Source organism: Nannospalax galili, unplaced genomic scaffold, assembly GCF_000622305.1.
Source record: "Nannospalax galili isolate Female #2095 unplaced genomic scaffold, S.galili_v1.0 scaffold446, whole genome shotgun sequence".
In the NCBI taxonomy this organism is placed as follows: domain Eukaryota; kingdom Metazoa; phylum Chordata; class Mammalia; order Rodentia; family Spalacidae; genus Nannospalax; species Nannospalax galili.
The window spans coordinates 546,920-569,397 of record NW_008355468.1 but is presented as its reverse complement, the minus strand read 5'-3'; the positions used below and the strand labels follow the sequence as shown (position 1 = coordinate 569,397).

The following is a 22,478-nucleotide window of genomic DNA, read 5'->3' as shown; positions in this document are numbered from 1 at the left end:
CTACCAGAGCATGTTTGATCCGATATAACCCCAGTGGTGACATACCTACTTCTACCTGGAGCTTCAAGTCTGACTTCCAAGGACCAAGGTTATATGAGTCCATCTCTTTGTCTAGGAGCCACTGTGTGCTTTATTCTAGAGAAGACCTAGCTTACCAGCTTGGAAAACTTCAATGCCACTGGCTGGGAGCTCTTTTTGTTCTCTTTTTCCTAACTCAGTAATACAGGCCACCAGGACTGGGTTCATCTCATTCATTTAGATGTTAATAATCTCCTTGAATATTAATGCAAATATTCCCCTTGTCTTATTCTTCTTTGTATTCAGAGAACCTAGTTCAATGCCTAGCTTATAGAAAAAGGGCCAAATGAGCTAAATACTTTTAACTTTTTAAATGATGAAATTATATTTTAATACATGAACTTTAAATAAACTCAAAGTTTAAGGTCCACATATGTTTCTAGTTTTGCTTCCTTTCTGTCTCTGTGCTAAATCACTGTGACCTAAATAACTTAGAGCAAGAAAGGGTTTATTTGGCTTATACCTTCAGATCGTATTCCAGCATGGAGGGAAGTCAAGGCAAGAACTCAAGCAGAAACTTGAAGCAGAAACCTGGAAGGAACACTGCTTACCAGCTCATTCACTCAAGCTCATGCTTGGCTGGCTTTCTTCTATAGCCCTGGACCACTAGTCTGGGAAATAGGGCCAAGCTCCGTGGCCTGGGCCCTCCAACATCAATTAATAAGGAAGTCAGTCTCACAGAGACATTCCTAAAGACCAATCTGGTCCAGGTAATTATTCAATTGAAGTTTTCCTGTCAGATGACTCTAGGCTATGTCAAGTTGAAAGTTGAGGCTATCTAGAACAGTAAATGAAGTTTCGTTGAAACGGGGTCCTGTTTTTGCCAAAGTCTACTTCCATACTGCAAAGGCAGAATTTCAATAGTTATAATAGACTATGTGCGAGTTGCAAGACTAAAATATCATTGGTTCCTAATAGAGTTTGCCAACTCTTGTGATAAATATCTGGACTGTAAATGAATGAACACATAAATAAATGAACTATGATAGTGAATTCACTTTTATATAATTATACCTTAATAGTATGTACTTCATGGCACAGATCCAGGCTTTACCCTCGACCTGTGCATGTTTCATTTAAAGTATGAAATGGATATTATTTATGTACCATTCTGCTACACTGTTCTAAAATATATTTAATTAGAATAAAAATTACAATTGCACTTTGTAAATGGGCATCTTCTACTTTCATAATTAATCATACATCTCAATATTTCATTTCATTAGAAACAGCCAGACTCCCAGGAAGTTTGAGTTAAACTGTTCTAGGATTAGAGTAGTCATTTCATTCTATCAGTATGTTCAAATCCTTCCAGGGTTTTCCTCCTGTTTCTGTTAGTTGAATCTTAAGTTCTACCCTGGGATACAAAATTCTGCATTACAAGGGTACATGCCTGGGAGAAATTCAATCACTTCCCTTATGTGAGAATTCCATTTCAATTTTACATGTGTAAAATAATTTCTTTAACTGAACGCCCAGTGCACTGTCATATTGGAGGCACTGGAGACTCATAGAGTCTATCTTCAAAGAGCAAAGATTACCTTTTAACTAATCAAGAGGCAAATTTTTGCAAGAAAAGTTATATAAACTGTATAATGTAAAAAGATATATAAACCATTAAACACAAATCCCAACAGAATGTCATACAAGCTTTTATGGACATGAGTGCAGGTCAGTATTGATCAGAGAAACTCAGAGGAGCAGGCTTGAGGGCTGGAACCATGATGATTGTGTCCGTGTGACCACTACTCTTTCTATATCCTTTTCCAAATTTCCAGAACCAATTAAAACAAAAATATCATGTGTGAGTGAGTGAGTGTGCATCTCCAGTGCCTTTCCTCGGGGGCCGTCCATCGTGTTTTTTGAGATATGTCTCTCACAAACCTGGAATTGGGTTAGGCTGCCTGTAGGGATCTGTCTTTGCCTTCCCAGTGCTGATCTTATAAGCATGTGCTATCTCACCTAGCTTTGTACATGAATTCTGGAATTGAACATTGGTCCTCATGCTTGTGAAGCAAGCACTTTATGAACTGAGTTATCTCTTCAGCTCAGGACAAAAATATCTTAAACTGGATCTGTTTTTTTTTTTTTTTTTTTTTTTTTTTTTTGTGTGTGTGTGTGTGTGTGTGTGTGTGTGCTGATAAAATTCAGTTTTGCTTGCTTACTTTTGAAGGGATTTAATTTTTCCAAGGAGGAATTGAGCTCACACAATGATCAGAGAGAGAAAACTTACCTTCTGAATATCATTGAACTTCACAGAAATGTCTACCTTTTTCTGCAGGAGAGAAAGTATATGTGATTTCAAATTCCATCTCTATGTTTTTATTCAAATAACTGTGGTAAAGTCTGGCATCCTTAATGCACTGGTATGTTTGATTACAATGCACTATTGGGAGGGTTCACTCTTCCTAAATCAGGGAACAGATGTACAGATGAGAAGCCTCTAGAAATTAATAGCATTTAATGAATGCACCTCATTAGTCCAGAACCTCAATGAATGCTGGGAGCATTGCTATTGCAATGCACAGCTCAGTTAAGAGAATCAACCCTAACTTCAAAGAACAGCTAGTGCTGCATTCATTAACTTAACTCTCTGGACTAATCATGGGCAGCATATCGTGGTAGGAGAGCAATAGAAATGCAAGCGAATGTGCTGTTCTAATAGCCCACAGCTGACTTGAAAGCTAAAATTTGTACAAATGTGCTGGAACAGAGAGAACATTTTTATCCTTGAAGATGAACAGAGGAAGAAAGCAAATTCTACGTAGCAACTTTTGTCAGAACTTAAATTTCAAATCTTCTGCATAGTCAATATTAAAATCCAAAATCTGTATTCAGAATGGTAGGTTTTATTTCTTTTAACATTTTAATAAACCAAGTATTTAACCATTCAGTCTCTGTGTGTTTGTGTGTGTGTGTGTGTGTATGTGTGTGTGTACATACACGTAACATGATATGCAAGTGAAAATTAGAGGAAAACATGAGATTGTTGAATCTGTCATTCTGTCAAGTGGGTCCTGGAAGTGAGTTATCAGGTTTTGTGGCAAGCATCTTCACCCTCTGAGCCACCTTGGTGGACCCTAAGAGAGACGAATTTTACATTCTAACCTTTTGGTCCAGGGACAAAATGAAAGCAGTCCAGGTATTAGTTTTTACCATTATAACTTTTAGTTTGTTTATTTCCTTTTGGAGACTTTCTGAAACAAATGTCTGTACTGTCATTAACTATTTGATAAGTTGAACACATGACTGTTTCATCCTTTTTGTTCATTTAATTTTCCAAGCAATATAGGGGTAGAATCAAATTTCTATTGGTCTTTCCCCTGACAGAAGTTTCCAGGAGATGTTCTGGGTGGCTAACTTCAAAGAGAATTTATTTACAGGAGAAACATCACTTTGAGTTGTTTTTCACGGTAGTCCAAGAGATGCCCCAAATAACACAGCCCTTGATTACCCCCCAGAACTTGACAAGACCCTATTACTGAAGACAGGACATACTTTGGACACAGGATTTGGAAACATGGGCTCAAATAAACCCAGAAGCCTTCTCCCTGAAGACTAGCTCTCATAGTTCTGAAGGTACTATGCAAGCTACTAAGGGATAAAATCAATCAACCCATCACTAAATCCTAACAAACTATAACAACTGGCCCAGAAAACTACAGTGCACTTTTTTCTAGGGCATATTCAATAGCCATCTAACTGAACTTAAGGCCCTCTCAATAGGAGGGAACTCATGAGTGGCACTGTAAATATAACCAAATATACATGGCTGGAGAGGTCATGAATCCTAGAGAAAACTATCTCTGTCATATGGCTAGACAAATGAAATTTCTTATTGCATGCTAAATATGGATGCTCATATTTTCAGAAGTTCGCCAAACATAACTCATCAAAGAAGCTTCTTTTTGCACCAGACAGAGGCTATTAAAGAACTCTACAACTGGTCATACACAAAGAATAGATATCTTAGAGATGCCTAGCCCTAAATGACACATCTATTGCCAAACCTCTGTACCTAAAGCTCATGGAACAAGTGGAACAGGGGTAGAGAGATTAGAGATTATTAATTCATCCCTCAACCCTCACCAGTTAAACTTCTTTATACAACAGTGACCAATGCACACAGAAGGCCACAACTAGCTACATTTTAGAAAACAAGAGACTGCAGAATGCACGTCCCTGGATAGGACTCCTATATTAAACCTCACCCAATCACAGCTCAAGCACCATTGCAGAAGTGGGCATGGAAAGACTGTAAGAGCCAGGGTTGATGCATGAACATGAGGAAACAGAGGATTTCAGGCCACTGGGAACTTGCTCATATAAACAAGCAAGAATGGTGACAGCAAAACCCAGCATAGAATGAGGAAAATGGTCAGGAGGCCCCAATCCTAGCCTAGGAACTATTAGCAACTGCTTACTGCTGGATGAGAGAGTAGATGTTCTTGAAGTGATGGTAGTATATTAGGGGGGAGTTATTTAAACAAAAGGCATGGTTCTTCCACAGAGTTCAGCACCTTGAATGCTGGGAGAGCCAGACTTCTCTTCTTTACCCCGCCCCCCAACACAAGCTTCCTTTCTGCCCAGAAGGCTGTTTAGTCTCTTCCTTATGCTCTTTCCTCACCAGTTGCCAACACACCACAAGGGTGAGAGACCTACACTCTGTAATAGGACCTTTTTCCAGCCCATACTAGCTTTTCCTCAAGCTTTAGTGAATTAGTGAATTCAGTGAGTTTAGAGCTACTAGTTGTTTTTCTTATAATCCATTCTTTTCTCTATCTTTCAAGATTTTGAATGGAAAATAGAATAGAGTTAGTAAACAAAGGCCAGGACTTTAATCCCTACCTTGACACAAGTGAGCCATTGTTAACTTTCAAGTTTAAAATACTTTGTCAAAACTAGTTTCATAAAATAACTTTTCTTAACAATTCTTTATTGAGCTTTTTAAATTTCATACATTTCCCCACTCCAATCCAGACACCCATCTCCTATCCATACCTCCCCCATCCCCCCACCAAACCAAACCCTACACACTCTGCCATACATGCTGAGTCCTATTCATTCAGGTGTTTATATCCAAGTGTCCTTCATTGTAAATGTGTCCACTGGAATCTAATCGTATGTAAGTCTTACTCTCCATTACCCAGCAGCAATCACTCTCAAATAGTTCTAAATCTAGTGCTGGCCTGCCACTTGTTCTCACCTTCCCTTTGGGCCCTTGTTTCATTGATCTGACATGTGTTTTGCACTTGATCCGGCTGCCGCAGGCTCACGTGAAAAAACCTCTAGTGACCTGGATACCTGTACTTCCCTATGATCATGAACCAGCCCTGGCTCTTACAATTTTCCTCCCTTCTCTTCCACAACCTGTGCTTTTTGGAATGTCTCTTTTTCTTTTTTCCTTTGAGAAAAGGTCTCCCTACACATAGTGGCAGGCCTTCAACTTGTGGACATCCTCTAGCCTCAGCTTCATGAGTGCAGGGTTCACACACATACACCTCCCTGAGGCTGAATGTTTTAATTCTTCTTGAAAGATAAAAAAAAACCCTGCTTATTCACTGATGATCAAACAGAATCAAAGTTACATGCAGCACTGCATTGGACAGGGAGTCATACATCATTGTTTGATAGTAGAATCTCTTCAGGATGTTGTTTCCCAACAGATTGATAGTGGTAAGATATTTTTAATTAAGAAAAACCAATCTCGTATTATTGCTGTGTTCTAATTTGGAAGGAAATCTTTATTTTTTAAAATAATGTGATACTGTCAGTGTAGAATAGAATAGAAACAGCAGTGTTTGAAAGTTGATTGTTATTCGCCACTTATCTTGGTTGAAGTAAAACATGGGAACCCTGAGAGTCAAGTGATCCAGTAGGTTCTGGAGTTGTTTAGCTTGCAGTATATGAACATACTGCAAAACAGTTGTTAAATATATTTGATTGACAGACCCTGAAGACATCTGTGTTCCTAGAATCACTTGTTCCTGAGATACACTGGTTACTTTTTTATCTTCAAATTAGCTGTTATATAATTTCTTATATTAAATGTTTCAAGTAAGTTTCTCTTTTACCCAACTAAGTTAAATAGACGAAGGTTCTGATAGAATTAATTACAGTTCCTGAAAGATAGAACAAATTTCTGAAAGTTGTTTATGTGGGCATATCCTATTCTACTCACATACTGATACAGTGAGTAGGTTAAAATCAAAGTTATATGTTCACTTAGCAATTGCTCTTCATTTTTAAATCAATTTCACTCCCTATAAATGAAGTGTCTGTCTTCATTATGCAATTCAGGTGTATTGAATTCTTCTGAGTTTATACGATGATAGTCAGACACTACCCTTTAATTCTGGAAATTAGAAACCAAATGCCATTTAGGAAATTGAAAATCAACTTTTTATGACTTCAGTGGAAGTAACCCAAACTGAAATATGAACAATGGTCATGAAAAGTTAATAAATAACACTAATGATCATCCATGGTAATTTACGAAATGATCAGACACTTAAACAATTTATAACTAATGCTCATTCTTTTAAGAAAAGGGGATAATATTGGATTTCCATGCTGAAATTCAAAAGTCTTTGATCAAATATTTCTAGACTCCATTTCACATCTCCCTCACACTTACAACACAGATTCATTTCTCAGTTTAAATATAATTGCTATGGATGTGAATTTATGGGATCAGAGTCAATACACAGGTTTGGAAGCTCGGCATATACCTTGATAATTTTACCCTTTCCTCCTAATATATAAAACTACACACTTTTCTGAAGCCTTTCTTTGAATCACTAACACAAGAAGCCTTTGTAATTCAGACAAATGTCTTAGTTTCTTACCCCCACTGGTGTGTTGGAAGAAAAAAAATATATAAAATAATATTCTGGTTAAAGGGAAAATGATATTTTAGAAAGTTAGAAAGCACTGATGATTCAAGGCATCTTAATACACAAAGTAGGACTGAAAATCTTAGTTAAGAACCAGGCCCTGATCACTTGTGCCCCTGCATCTCTCTGAATGGAAACTCTTAAGACAAAAAGGCAGGGCACACTTCCAGAAAAGATGCTGCCTATGCTGAGTTAACAAAAAAGATCAGAAGGATGTCTTCTCAGTATATTTCTTCTTTCGTTATAATCACAGAGTTCCCCAGGTCAATGAGATGCCACTTCTTTGCCCATTTCCAGAGGATCACGTGAGGATTAAATCAGGAGGATTCAAGTGGCTTCTAATTAGTCATAGGAACGAATCTTCCCATCTGAAACCTTCCTTAGGGCTAGTTATATAATATGCCCCTGTAGAAGTTTAAGTGCAATTTATTTTCAAATGCATGTAAGTGCCAAAGAAGCAAAGGTCTGTGTTTTAGAAGAGCACACCATATTTCCTGAATGGGGTTCTTTGGTTCTATGCACCACAGGTTTTATTTTCAAAGTGTAGATTTCAGTACAACCAATGAGTACCCAGGCACACTAAGGAGGACATCTTTAAATAGTGTTGTTCTGCTGAGCTACAAATAGGAACCCAGGGGAGATGAGATGGAGCACTGGGATCTTTGGAAATGCATAGAAAATACATTTACAAAAATGCCAAGGCTACAATAAGGGGAACTTAAGGATACTTATTGACTACTGGAAAGGAAACAATGATAACCACCAGATGGTTAATGTACTGTACATTATCACTATAAAGCACAAGACTTCTATCTCTTAGCTGCTCTGAAACCACAAATTCAGTAGATTACATGGTTCCCTGTAGAATAGTAAATGAGCAAACACTGCAGTTATTCTTTCAAAGCCAGCCATTTTATTTCATTATTTATTTATTTTTTATTTATTATTTATATTTTGCCATTGTTTGGTTTACCTGGGGAGAATGTTACAGTGGTTTCTATCCTGAAAGAGCCTTTTTCATATACAATGAGAAAAGGGCATCAGTCCCTGCTTATTTAGTTTAAAATAATTTTTTTAAGTCCAATTGTAATAGCAAAACCAGTTTTCTGAGCTCAGGAATGACATACCATACACATCTAAAGTTAACTCCCTTAACATTTGAGTCTATTTAATTTGAAAAGTAATATGATCTTCTTAAATATGAAATTGTTCTTTCACATTATACTTTAGATCTAAAAGCTTCAAATAAACTTGAAAATTTAGCAGCATTGTCATGTGAGCTACTGAGTTTCTCATCTTTAGATGAACCCGGTAGTACTGATGGCCTCTGAGTCTCCCACTTCCTCTTACACACACAACTAACAAATGTTTTGGGATTCCAGTGTCTTCTCCTTACAATGACTGGGGGAAAAGACTGCCACTGTATAATGCAATGGCAGAATCACACCGATGTTTAATGTTGACTTTGATGGACTGTGTTAATCTGCAATGGAAATGTGAGTCTTCCTTAAAATGGACTGTGGAACAAGGGCCACCCAGACAGATCAGTGGGTAAAGGGTCTTGCTGCCAAAACTGAGAACTGATAGATTTTCTGGGAACTGCAATGTACAAGGTGAGGAATAACACCGAAGGTTATCCTCCGAGGTTCACAGAAATGCTACTACACAAAAATATTACTAACTAACTAAAAATTAAATAACTAACTAACTAAATAAATAATAGGTGAAAATTTTAAAGAAACATAAAGTGTGAAACAAGCACTGGTCATTAAATTCGCAGTGATTGTTTCTGTATTTGAAAGCAACATGGTCATTTTTTAGTGTTATTTATTTTATTTTTTTGTCTTTTTAGACAGGGTCTCCCTGTAGCATGAGTTGTCCTGGAACTCACTATGTAGACCAGGCTTGCCTTGAACTCACAGAGATCCACCTGCCTCTGCCTCCCAAGTGCTGGGACTACAGGCATGCACCACCACGCTTGGCTATTTAGTGTTATTTTTAAATTATATTCCCCCACCTATTAATAACAAAAAGAAGGATGATACTCTCAAAGAGGCCTTCTCCAAAATATTTCTCCATACTCAAATGACAGAAACAGTGCCTGCTTCCATTTGTCTGCTTTGTCAAAGCCATGGTGACTCAGGACACCAATCACACATATGTCTACCTATCTGACATGCATAAAAAATCCTACAGTGTTTCCCCAACAGAAATGTTGACAAACTTTTCATACTTAGATCTTGTGCTGGTTTATGAATAAGAAATAAAATGGGGGCTAGAAATAAAGGATTGAGTTCTATTCTCAGCCCCCACATTGTATAGCTCATTACTGCCCTTAACTCCAGGTCTGGAGGACCTGATCATCTCTTCTTGCCTATGTTTGTATCTGTGCCCATGTACACATACCTATAAACAGGCACACAGGTATGTATGTATTTTAAAAATAAAAATACAACTTAAAATGGAAAAAAAATTCCTTTAGATCTGGACTGAGATAGGTTATATATAACTTCATGATTCATGTCTAGTAAATCAGCCCAGATTACTACACACAATCACTTTCTGATCCCACCGTCAGCAACAAAGTACATATGTGATAAGTAATCTAGTTTCTCTCAGTTACAATTTTGACTTAGCCTGAGTAGTTGTCCCAGACATCTTCATGTTTGAAAATAGACTTGTATTTTCAAGATTACATCAATGATACAATTAATGAAAAATTCTATTGTCATTAATAAATAATTCATTATTATTGCTTAAAAGATTACCTGAGAACAGTGACTGCCTTCTATGGGTGTAAACCATTACCAAAGCAAAGAAACAAATAATTTAACTTAATGTTCAAATTTGTTGTGGAACTTAGTGATTTGAGAGGTAAGAGAAGAAGAAATATTAAAAGCAGGATGGGAGTTTATCCAAGCTATAACTAATCATTTAAAATAAATGGGGTGAGGGGATGGAGCTCTGGCTCAGAGGTTAAGAAAACTTGCTGCTCTTTCGGAGGTCCTGAGTTCAGTTCCCAGCACCAGGGTCAGCTGGCTTACAACTGCCTACTACTAACATTCTGCTGGCTCTGGTCTTTGAGGGAACTTGTACTCAAAAGCACATATACACAGGGACATCCATACACATACATAAGTAAAAGCAAAATAATAAATCTTAAAAAATATGGTGAATCAGGATATATGCTTTCTTTAAGCACTTTCTATGAATGTCTACTAATAGCCAATTCAAAATTATTTTACCTGGGGCAGGTGAGATGATTCATTGAGTAAAGGTCCATGCTGCCAAACCTCATAACTTAAATTCCATCCCTGGAGCCCACATGGTGGAAGGAGAGAACCGGCTCCACCATTAGAGTAGCACTTAGCCCAAAAGAGTAACCTGTGGAGACTATAAAATCTTGAGTCTATCTGTTGGAATCCCCACCTTTCCAAATTCACTGGTCAATTATCTGGTCATAGAACATCCCTTAGGAAGAGAGGTTCATCTTGTCATGCTAAAAGGATGGGTGCAATAGCCACTGTGCTAATGAGATGGAGAACTTTTCCTACCTCGGATTCCATCTTCTAGTGAAGAGCTTCTGGCCCCAGACACAGACACGCAGCTCTCTGTAAGTCTGTCCTCCTTAAGGCAGATGCAGAGATTACCAGCTCACTGGCCCTGAGGATTTTTCTTTAAAATCCTAATAAAATTATCCTAAAGCTTCCATTTGTGTCCACTCTTAAATTCTTTTATGAATGAGACTAAGAAACCCCTAGGGGATACACTTTCTCCCCCATATCACAATTGTGTTTTATCCTCTAAACACACTAAATAAATAAATGTGGGCAGGAGAGATGAGGTGGCTGTAAAAACCACTTGGTGCTCTTGCAGGGGACCAGAGTTTTAGTGTCAGTGCTCAAGTCAAGCATAAAAACCTGTAACTCCAGCTTCAGGGGATCCAAAACCCTACTCTGGTCTCTGCTGTTACCTGCAGTCACATGTGCAAACGCACACATACACACATACAAAAATAAAATACTAAAATGATTGACATAAATTAATTAATAAATGTTAAAAAAATTACTTCTTCGTGTAAGCAATGCTCACACTAACATGTATGGCTGAAAATGTGACAAACAGCTGCCTTTACTCTATTCCTTGACTCTGTCTGTTTTGCTTTATTTAATTTTTGAAAACGTATCTCATTCATTAAATTAATTTTATCACCCACAAATGCAAGAGGGATCCTGTAAAGATGCCTGCAGGAATCCTAATTTGAAATAGAAAATTTCATGTTAAAATAGAAAAGTCCTGTCATAAGAATACTGACCTTAGGTGAGCAGCAACTCTGTCCCACAGCTAAATTGACATTCATATACTTGCTGGTTATTGTTTAGTCCTTTCTGGAAATTAAAACGATGTTACTGGAAACATAGACAAAATGATGATTTCTCTCTGTCCAGGTTTGATAAAGCTGTAAATAATTTCATTTTCCCATTTCTCTGTAGGTATGAGGTCATGCTGTTCTTAGTGAAGATGGTTCTTGGAACTCACAGCCAGAAATCATGTGGGGTCTCCTACAGCACTGAGCAGCACATGTGTCATACACTGAAAACATTACTTTAGTCTAGATCTTCAAAAATTCCAGGAGGGACCTTTCCTAGTAAATATCAATATGTTAAAAAGACAATTCTCAGGCAAATAATAACTTTGTATCAAAATTGTATTTGTTAAAATGAAGGAAGACGGCTGGAATAAAACACTGGAACTGGTGTGGAGAACCCCTAAAGAGCTTAGGTAGTAACTGGAGAAATGAACTCTGAGCACAAGTCTGACAAGTATGGCTAGGGCAAGGGATACAGCTCCCTTGATAAAGTGCTTGCCTAGCAAGCAGCAGGCTCTGGGTTCTATACCTATGATAGCATTAAACCCAGCAGAGTGGTGCACACCTGTAATCCCAGCTCTCAAGATGTAGAGGAGGAAGGATCAAAAATTTAAGGTCATCCTTGACTATATAGTGAGTTACAAATAACTGCTAACTAGATACCGAGCTATTGTTTTTATACATTTTCAAATTAATTTTGGTTAATATACAGAAATGGGTTTTGGGGCAGGAGAGATGACTCAGTGGTTAAGAGTACTGGCTGATCTTGCAAAGGACCAAGGTTCCATTCCCAGCATCCACACGTTGGCTAACAACAGTCTGTAGTTCCAGTTCTAGGGCATCCTACGCCCTCTTCTGACTTTTGTGTTATTACATGACATGGGTGTACTTACACATGTGCAGGCAGAATATTCGTACACATAAAATAAAGATAATAAATAAAATATCAAAAAAGAAATGGGTTTTATTGCAAATGTTTTTATAAAGAATTGAATTTTTCACTTGGTATGCCGATAAGCATTGCTATTTGACATTTCTATCCAGGAAGGTAAATTTCTCCTATTACCAGGTTTTTGTTTGTCTTTTATCTCATAAACAACTTGTATCTATTCCATGAAAGGGCTACACATAGATATGTTAACCAAGCAGACTACACAGATATTTTGCTTTATAACTTGCAGCTAAAATACCAGTAAAGAGCTGGTTTGTAGTTGTCATACCAATTTGAGGCTACATTTTTAAACTCACTCTCCACTGGTCCTACCCCCACTCCCCACATCGTTCTCATGTCCCCTTCTTCCAGCCTTCTGATCCTCTCCTACTGCTCCCTGTTCTTTCTCTGAACAGTTCTCCCATCTGCTTTCATGACACATGTCTTATGATCGCCTCTTAACGCAATGACTAAGATGGTGCCAAGTCATCACAAAGCCAGATTCAGGAACTAGTTTCTACTTCCATGTGTAGGCTTAGAGGACAGAGGGAAAAACCTGGAGTCACTAAAACATAAAAGTTCATGTGACCCACCTCAGCCTTCTGTAGCACGTGATGGTGTCTGGGGGAGCAGGGGTAAGGAGTCCAAAGGCTCCATATGCCACCAGTGTTGTCAGAACCATCACCTGCGCTTAGAGTGATGAACCCATCACTTCAAAAGAATGAGGCATTTTTGGAAGCCATGTCTTCACAGAGCAGAGAGGAAGCCCTCAGCAGGGGCAATCCTTTCTTCTAAGAATCCGTTCTCATCTTCCTCCACTAGCTTCTGCCAGAGAGCTGCAGGTGAGGAGGGACATGCCAGTTACAAAGTTCCTGCCCCAGGATCCCAAATGCTAAAGCAGACATGAAGTTGAGACGGCAGTGTTCAAAGGGCCACAGCGGCCACAGCAGAGCCCTAGAAGCTTTGTCTTCTGGATCGTGAATGCACACCAGCAGACTGATGGAGCTAGTTATGGCAGATTTCCCTGCTTGACATAAAAAATATTGCAGTCGCCATTTCTCTTTCCTTGACTTCGAGATTTGTGCTTCCTTACTAGAAATACTTGTTCTAATGGAAAGCTGAGGGGAGAGTCAATATGACTGTGGTATTTTCAGAAATTCCTCTGCAAAGAATTTCAGCTTGTTAACTTGAATACAAAGAATATCAATCCAAATTGTAAACACAAAGAGGTGCCTGTACTAAGATTCTAATATCTATTTATTTTAATTAATTTATTTTAACAAATTTTTCAAGTTTCATACAATATATTGTGATCATACTTAGACTCCCCATCTATACCTCTCTAATAGCCTTCCCACCAGTCACGCACTCTGTCATATATAGGCCTTTATATATCTGTCAATAGGCCTTTATACATACATATGTATGTATGTATGTATAAAGGCCTAATGAGACAAGATTGCATCCCCAAATGTCCTTCAGTGTATGTCCATCCACCAGAGACTAGTTAGCCTATCTAGTCTCACAGCCTTAAAGAAAACCAACTCTCCCTCTCCCAGTAATTATCTATTGCCAATAGTTTCTCAGTTGAAGCTGGGGCCTCCTCCCCATTTCCCCATTTCTATATTGGGATATTATCTGACTTGAGCATGCGTGGGTCTTATGTATGCTGTTACCATCCAAGCTGTATGTAAAACTCTTTTCCCTCTGGATCTTACAGTCTCTCTGCCCTCTCTTCCACAATGGTGCCTGAACCTTTGGCAACAGGAGTTTGGTACAGGTGTCCTATTCAGAATAAGAACTCTGTAGTCTCCTGTAGCCTGGTCTTTGGTCATTTACAACTTTCTTGGTTAGTCCCTGTCTTTTGCATGAGGAAGCTTTACTTGTGAAAGTTGAGAAGTGCATTAATATTCTCCGCTGCCTGTTCCACTCTGTTCCCTGAGCCTTAGCTGTAGAGGTTCCATTGCAACTGTGTCACGTAGGGCTGGGCACCTCACAGACACTTATCTTTTTGTTTGATCACTTGTATACCTTTGTGATAAGTCTATATCTGTTGCAAAAAAGAAGCTTGTTTGATGAGAGATGCACTTGTCAGGTTAGTCTAGAACTCTCGTGCAGAGCTGATTCTAATACTTTAAGCAATATATTGTTAGACATAATCTGTGAAATTATTTTTTAATAAAAGCTATAGGAACCCAAAATCAATATTTGAATAATTTGAAGTGAAAAGTACAAATGTAAAGTAAAATATGTATAGCCTATATGAGAAGTTTGAATTTGAAATCTACTCTACAGGAGAAAGTCCACGCCTGGAACTGTAAACCTAGGAAATAGCCCCTGGGGTGAAGGAGATCAGAGGCCTCAAGGGACATTGAATACTGCTGTTTATTAAATCAGCACAGCCTGAGGACTTCTAAATAGTTTTGTTTATACCCATGGACAATGCTACTCTAGGCCTTAGTCACAGAAACCTCTCTTTCAAGTGAATGGTGATGAATACGGAGACTTGTGACTGTACAAGCTGGTGAACTTAAGTGAACTTCGAGTGCTAAGCCAGAGAGAAGATATTCGTACCATTCCCTCCAAGGCTCATGGAGCACTGTAGAAGAGAGGATGGAAAGAATGCAGGACAGGGAGAATGGCTGTGAAATTCCATCTCCTAGAAAAGATACAGCCAGTGAAATCACAAACTCTTAGCAGCTGTGGACAGCTGCACCGGGTCTATAGAAGAACAGGCCCATCAACAGTGAGACGTGGATGGAGGAGAGGCTCCTCAAGGAAGCTAGCTGAACTATTTGCAACAGATAGTTTCTGGGAACAGGGGAGTCATTGCCTGAAGTAGTGTGCCTATTGGTGACCCTACCAAGTTCCAATGGATAGCTCTAATCTGATACTCACATAGATAACGCTGGTGAAATTAAATGATTCACAAAACCAAAAGTCATGAGTCTGAAAAAGGAATGTTGGGGAAGAGAAGTGTTATTAGGGGTGGGAGAGAGATAAGAAAGGGAGGGGAGGCAGTCAGAGTGCATTGGAGATGTGTACTACAGTTTTCAGAGAGCAAAATCAATTAAAAAAAGAAAACATGAAATATACAGGTCAAATATGTAAACAAAACATTTCAACAAGCTGCCGGCACACACCTTTTATCCCAGCACTCAGGAGGCAGAAGCAGGCAGATCTCTGTGAAATTTAGGCCAGCCTGGGCTGCATAGAGAGATCCAGCCCAGCCCAGCTCAAAAAGACAAAAAAATCTCCAAAACATTTAAACAAAACATACATGAAACATAATTAATCATGTACATGCATGGATACATACATATAAATATATATGATATATATTCAAAGAACGTTGCCTGTTCATGTATATTTAGGTACATCTAACTTTGTTATAATTATGCTGAGGCTGCAGAAAATAAAGTTCTGAAGGAACTTTGTAATTTTATAGTAAGTGTAAAATTAAAATGTGATGTACAATAGTATTTGGTAAAATAACTACAACCAACATTTTGTTAAATTACGATCGCTGGTAGTGGAAGAATTGAATCAGCAAGAAAACAAAAATGGAGTCTTTGATGCTTGCCTTCTCTTCTTAAAGCTTATCAATCACCAACCAATTTCTGTCTCTGTTTCTCACACACAGATATCACACCATGTGAAGCCTTTGCCCTATTACGCCTATGACCAACCAGTGATGGGGTACTGTCAGGCGCACCAGCCTCTCCACATCAACAAAGCCTACGAGGCAGTGTCTGTGGATCAAGATGATAGTCCCAGTCTGGAGCTCGGGAGAGACCACAGCTTCATCGCCACCATAGCCAGGTCGGCCGCACCTGCCATTTACCTGGAAAGAATAACAAACTAAAGCTAAAGCCCCCTCCTTGACTGGGAGCTCGCAGGGAAGGAAGGCCGTTGTCTTCAAAGACAGTGGGTGTCCAGCATCCTGCGGCCAAGGGAGCTTCTTGTTTCTGGACAGGAGTTTCTGGCATTAGAGAAGCAACCCCAAAACTGCTTATGAGTTTGGTCAGCTGCTGCACACCCACCAACAAAGGAGAAGACAGAATTTTCTTTGCTTTTAACTATAAAAGAAACACAAATGCTCCCGGATGTAAATAGTCAAGAGTGTCAAGTTCTTATAAAAATAGATTTCATCCTAGCTATCTATAAGTTTGTTTGTATATTTGATTTTTCTACACTGCATGGTTCCTGGGCTGGAGAACCACACGGGGTGGGTGGGAATCTGGGGGAAACAATACAGTTTTCCTTGTAAGGTGTGTAATAACACTCACAGACTTTGTTTCCATTGATTTCACTTTGTTTTGTCCTTTAAAATCTTGATTATTCTTTTTATTTATCTCTTTTAACTTTTTTCTTGGTCAAGTGGTTATGTTTCCACTGCTGAACATGAATATTAAAGTTTATATGGCACCAAAAGAAGATTTGGGTTTGGACAGACCTTTTCTGTAAAGAAAGTTGGTCACAGAATTTGATAAACTACTGGAATGAGAATTAAATACATCAGGTGACTATTCCTTCCACACACATGTTGGTGGTGATGTTAGGAGTTCTAGGTTTTTTTCCTCACTGGCAACCCTCATTGTAAGAAGTCTGATAAAGAAAACTGTGAACATCTAGAAAACAGACAACCATTAGAACTATCCTCATGTGGAGAGAGGGTCTCTGCAAACAATAGCTAGTGGATCAGTTGATGAAATTTCCATATAACAAATTTCTAAACTCAAGATAATATGTAACATTGATTTTAAATTTAATCATCACTTAGCTTTTGTGTAATTTTTATCAATAAAAAATATTGAAAACTAAAATAAATATATTATTTTGCTGTTGATATACCACAGCTCACCTAACACTGAGTGTTTTATATGTGTGGACTGTTTCTACTATGTATTAGAGTAGCACAGTAGGAATCTACCAAGGGCTTTCTCTGCATTCTATGATTAGATAGAGACACAATACGATATGTAGACAAAAATATGAGATATGTCTGAAGTGCTAATATGCCTCAAAATTATTTTTAGATATCTCCTAACTTTAATAAGACATGACAAAATGACAAAAATATAAATATCAATATGAGTTCACAACTGAAAGAACTTACAGGAGTGATAGAGCCATGCAGAACTTGATTATTATCTAAAACAACACAAAACACTCCTTTTCTTTTCTCAAAGGAGACAATGAGGTCTGGAGAGATGACTCAGTTGTTAAGAGAGTGTCTACTGTTCTTGTAGAAGATCTGAGTTCAGTTACCTGCATCCACATCAGCTCCAGGGGATCTGATACCTTCTTCTGGCCTCCCAGGGCATCTGCATATACATCTGTACATACATACATACAGACAGACTTACACACATACATATAAATAAAAAGTAAAAATAACATTTTTCAGAGAAGATAATGATACATCTGTCAACTAATCAAGTCATTTTCCCTTTGGGTTCTTCGGGTTCTGTTGCTTTAGCTCAACAATGTTCCATCTCACCATGTATATGCCTCTGGTATGTCCTTGGTCTTATTTGTGTAGTTTTATTCTGGAAATAAGATGAAGCCACAGAATGGGTGTTATTTATTAAGGAAAAATTTACATGTTAAGGTGCTAGTAAGCATTGGTTCTGCTGAGGTCTGCAAGAATTAACTTGATAGCTATCAATCACTTAGTTTCAAATTCTATGAAGGTCATAGTAAAGATCCTTAGAAATACTTTCATATCAAAGTTATAAGTAATTTTATCACAAAGTTATAAAAACTAGCATAGGTTACTGAGTATGTTTATTCTTCTCAAACTGTTCTGTTTTATTATCACTGTAAATTAGACTTGAAGTTACATTTTGTATTAAATGAGAAAAAAATTGTTAAAGGAAATTTCAACCAGGAAAAGCTTTTATTTCTACACTGAAGAAGGCCATTGTTGTAGAATTCTGTTGATTTTTCTGCTAATTTTTATACTCTAGGTGAAATATATTTTCTAAACTGTGAACATAGAGCTGACTATTAGTTCTAAAGTTAAAGACACTATTTTGATATTTTTACTTTGCTTTAAGGATTTGGTCAACAAATTTACAAAAACTCTTCCCAAGTTAAAAGGATTATTTTGGGGTGAGGTAAGGAAACTAGGATCTTATTAAACATTGAAACCTTCCTACCACACCTGATTTACACCTGAAAAATCTTTATTACTTATTTATTTATTTATTTATTTATTTACTGAGACAAGGTCTGCCTCGCTATGTAAACCAGGCTGGCCTCAATCTTCCAGAGATCTACCTGCCTCCCAAATGCTGGCCTTTTTCTACCACACCAGACTTTAAACCTGAAAAGTCTTGATCAAAGTTGACTATACTTTGTTTCTATATCTTACAACCAAAAACATAGTAAATAGATATGATTCTTTATGTTAATTAAAATAGCTGTATTTAGACAACAGCTGGTTAGAGTCAAACATAAAATAGTAAGGTGAATTATGAGTGAAACAGGGAGCATTGTGGAACTGTTGAGCCCTCTGAATATGAAAACTTCCAGAGAACTTATTTTTTAAATATTTACAAAACATTTATATGAATCAGAACATATTTACATCAAGATCTGCAAATTATTGATGATTAGAAGGAATTAAAAAAATATCAGAAAGCAGCTTTACTTGAAGAGGGTTGAAGTCATGACTTAGAAAATTCAGGCCAAATATTGTGTAATGGGCCAAGTAAGCTTTCAAAGAAGAAATTTCCTTTTCTATTTTCAAATTTAAACTTTATTATTGTTGTTGCTATTATTTGTGGTGTTGAGGACCAAACCAAGGGGCATATATGCTAAGCAAGGAGCTCTACCACTGAGTTGTAGCTCCAGATCTCTTTTAGAGCTGTCATTCATCTGCTGAAGAGTATTTGAATAAAGATGGTCATTGGAAGAAAATTTCATTAAGCACCTCTTGCTAGTAAAGGATTTCATTTCCCAGTTAAAATATCACACACTGAACAGAGATGGTGAATTTTACTCCCCTCATTCCTGTCATGTTCCTTCTAATCTATCAATTTAACTGAAATTAAAAATAGCCCTCTCTGAGAGGGCTCAAGAACCTTACATTTGAATACGATCCTTTTTTATAGTATTTATTTATTTTATTTCATGTGTATGTGCCAGATGTGTGTAGGTGCCCATGGGAGCCAGAAGAGAGAATCTGATTTCTGGAACCAGAGTTACAGGCCATTATGAGTCTCAAGATATGGGCTCTCTGCACGAGGAGCAATTGCTCTTAACTGCTGAACCCTCTCTCCAGCCTCCATTTATTGATTCTTTTTGCACAAAATTCTATCTTTTTTAAAATATATAAAGTCAGTTATAAGCAAAGAGGGACAAGACTCTTGTAAGTCCTCACTCAGGCTGTCATTGTCTCCGTGTCTACACAATAGGGACAAAACTTGCTTATGTGGGTAACTTTCACTCCATTGCTGGTCCATTGTCCCAGGCAGTCTCATGTCCTTCGTTCTGGAATAATGAATGTCCATAAAACTGAATTGTGAACCTAGCTAATGAAGATCTTTCCCTGAGATTTAAAGGTCAGGAATCACGTTGATTCTATGAGTTCTTGATGTCAAATGTTAAAAAGGCTCTGTCAAAGAGAATAACATAAAACTTGTCTAATTAGAAATTTTATTTTATTTTATGCTAGAGTTTTTATTGAACCTCTGAAGGGTCTATAGTTTCTCAATTGAAATTTGAAGGCCATCATATAATATTCATTGAGCAAGGCATTAAATCATGCCTTGAATGCAATTATGAACATGATGTGGTACAGTTTAGAATACTCAGTTACCCAAATATTCTGATTAACTCTTCTCATAAATATGTTTAGTAATACTGAGTTTATTTTTACTTAATGCAAGCAGTAAGTACATATTTTAGGTCAGAATCTTGATTGATATTTGCACAGGAGGAACCATGGTTTAAAATTTCATCCTGTTGACATTCTACACAAAATATTTCACATACAGCCTTCTGAGTCTGAGAACATTTTATATAACCATTAATTCAGAGGAGCACAAACAGTGCAAACTCAGAAATTTGGGTTATCCTTCATTGGAATTCACATTTAAGTTAGACAAGGCATTAATCTACAGGAAGGACACACTGTTACAACTGTTCTTATAACCAAGTTTTCTGCCTGTGCTTTCACAGGAACTCTGAGTTTTTCCTTCCTCAATATATTTCTAGGATCTGGACTCATCAACACCTGAATGCCATATTCATCTTTACAATATTACTGCTGATGGACTGTAATATTTGTTACTTAACCCAATTTGCTGAATTCTCTATGATCCCTGGGCTTTCCGCACCCAGTGTGCTCTGTTGGCCAGCTTTGTTTCCTCCTGGTCGGATTCTCCATTCCCTTCAGATGTTCTGCTACACACCTGCTCTTCTTTCATCCACACTCATTCAAATTGACCATTACAGAGATAAGATGCAGTTTTATAAGACGGCCGGTTCTCCCTCAGGTATGAGTTTCCATTACTCTCCTGATAAACAAAATCAGTAGTTACAGAATATTATCATCCATTGCAATTATGGGGGAGATGTTTTCCAAAAGACTGGTATGCTCCATGCTAAAATATCTAATTTATGGAGTTTAGGATGCATGCGGTCTAGAAATATCCCTTTCTAACATGCCCCCAACTCATGCTGAGGAAGCTGCTGATATGACTGCCACATTTGAAGAATGGTGGCCATAAGTATAAATACTTGAAGCCTTTTATGTTGGTATCTCTGTGTGGGAACTCGGAGTTTTTATTGCTATTCACTTAGCATGTCCCTTATGTGAACCTTAAAAATAAAAAATTACTAAAACAAATAATATCATTATACAATCACGCTATACAAAAAGCCCCTACATTTCTGCAAAGAACATTTTCTGAAGTGTACCATCTATCACTGATAGGTAATAATTTTTATGAAAACCAAAATGTGAAATGCAAACATTAGGTAATTGCACTAAAGCACATTTAACTTTATTCAACTCTGGCTTTTCTGAATGTATTCTGTAATTCAATAACTAGAAAATTCTTAGTAACTAATTTCCTGTGGAGCTCATTTTGCAAAGGTTGATTTAAGAATGTTTTCCATTGGCCATAGAGAAAAGCGTGTACCTTAGCAGATAAGTACTGCTACATTTGCAAATCACAGTGTTCTTCTCCTTCTGAGTTACATGCAGGCTTTCTTATTTAAATCATAGACCCATATATTTTAGCTCTCTAATAATAAAGTAAATGTCAAATCAATCTGGATTAAATGAGAATGAATAATTAAAATGATGAGAATGTGTTATGGAGAATTGAAATAGATCTGCCCATACAGGAAGTCCTCTTCTCTTGAATGCGATTGGCTCATTGTTACTATTGTGTAAGCCGGTCCAGAATCAACATAAATCATCAAAGAATTCACAGAAGTATGCAAAGCCTTTGTGAACTGAGTGGATGAGTTTCTGACCAGTTGTCAGAGTTGGGTGAGGTTGGTAACACCTGTCTCCTGGTCCAGCATTTCTGGTAATGGGGACGCTGATGGAGAGGGGAGATGAGAAGAACAAGCATGCCCTGGGCTCCTCCTGCCCAAGATATTTTCTTACAAGACCCAGAGGTTGCCTCACCATTAAAAGGGGCTTTAGGAGGGTGGAGAGATGGTCCAGTGGTTAAGAGCATTGATTGCTCTCACAGAGGACCCGGGTTCGATTCCCAGCACCCACATGGTGGCTACAAACTGTTCTTAACTCCAGTTCCAGGGGAATCCAATGCCCTCTTCTGAACCCCTCAGCATTGCAGGACACGGGTGCACTCACATGTATGCAGGCAATACACTCATACACATAAAATAAAAATAATAAATAAAGTATTTAAAAAGGGGGGCTATAGGGGCCTAGAGAGACACCATGAGCACCTGAGTTTGATTTCTCATAACCCATTAGAAAGTGCAGCATGGTAATACCCTCTTACAATTTCAGGCAGCCTACACTAGTTGGAGAGTTCAGGCAAGTGACAGATCTTATTTCAAATGAAAGGATAGACGGTTTCAGAGGAAAGAGAACTGAGGTTGCCCTCTGGCTTTGGTGTTCACGTGTGTGCACACCAGTGGGTACAAGCATACACAAAGTATATAAGTGAATAAAGAGGAAGTTTAGACTTCCTATATTTACTGTTGCTTG

General features: G+C 37.8%; 1 protein-coding gene across 3 annotated transcripts in view; it reads left to right on the top strand.

Moving 5' to 3' along the window:
• Lrrtm4 (leucine rich repeat transmembrane neuronal 4) overlaps window positions 1-16,386 on the top strand; it is a 923,255-nt gene extending 906,869 nt beyond the window's left edge. For 2 of the 3 annotated variants that reach the window (XM_008852697.2, XM_017803064.2), the window contains one exon: window positions 15,918-16,263. In XM_008852697.2, coding sequence (XP_008850919.1) covers window positions 15,918-16,139 — 222 coding nt within the window. In that variant the 3' untranslated portion in view covers window positions 16,140-16,263. Of the gene's footprint in view, window positions 1-15,917 lie in introns of all 3 variants that reach the window. The other variant, XM_008852696.2, reaches the window with a different exon arrangement.
• The last annotated feature ends 6,092 nt before the right edge of the window (window positions 16,387-22,478 follow it).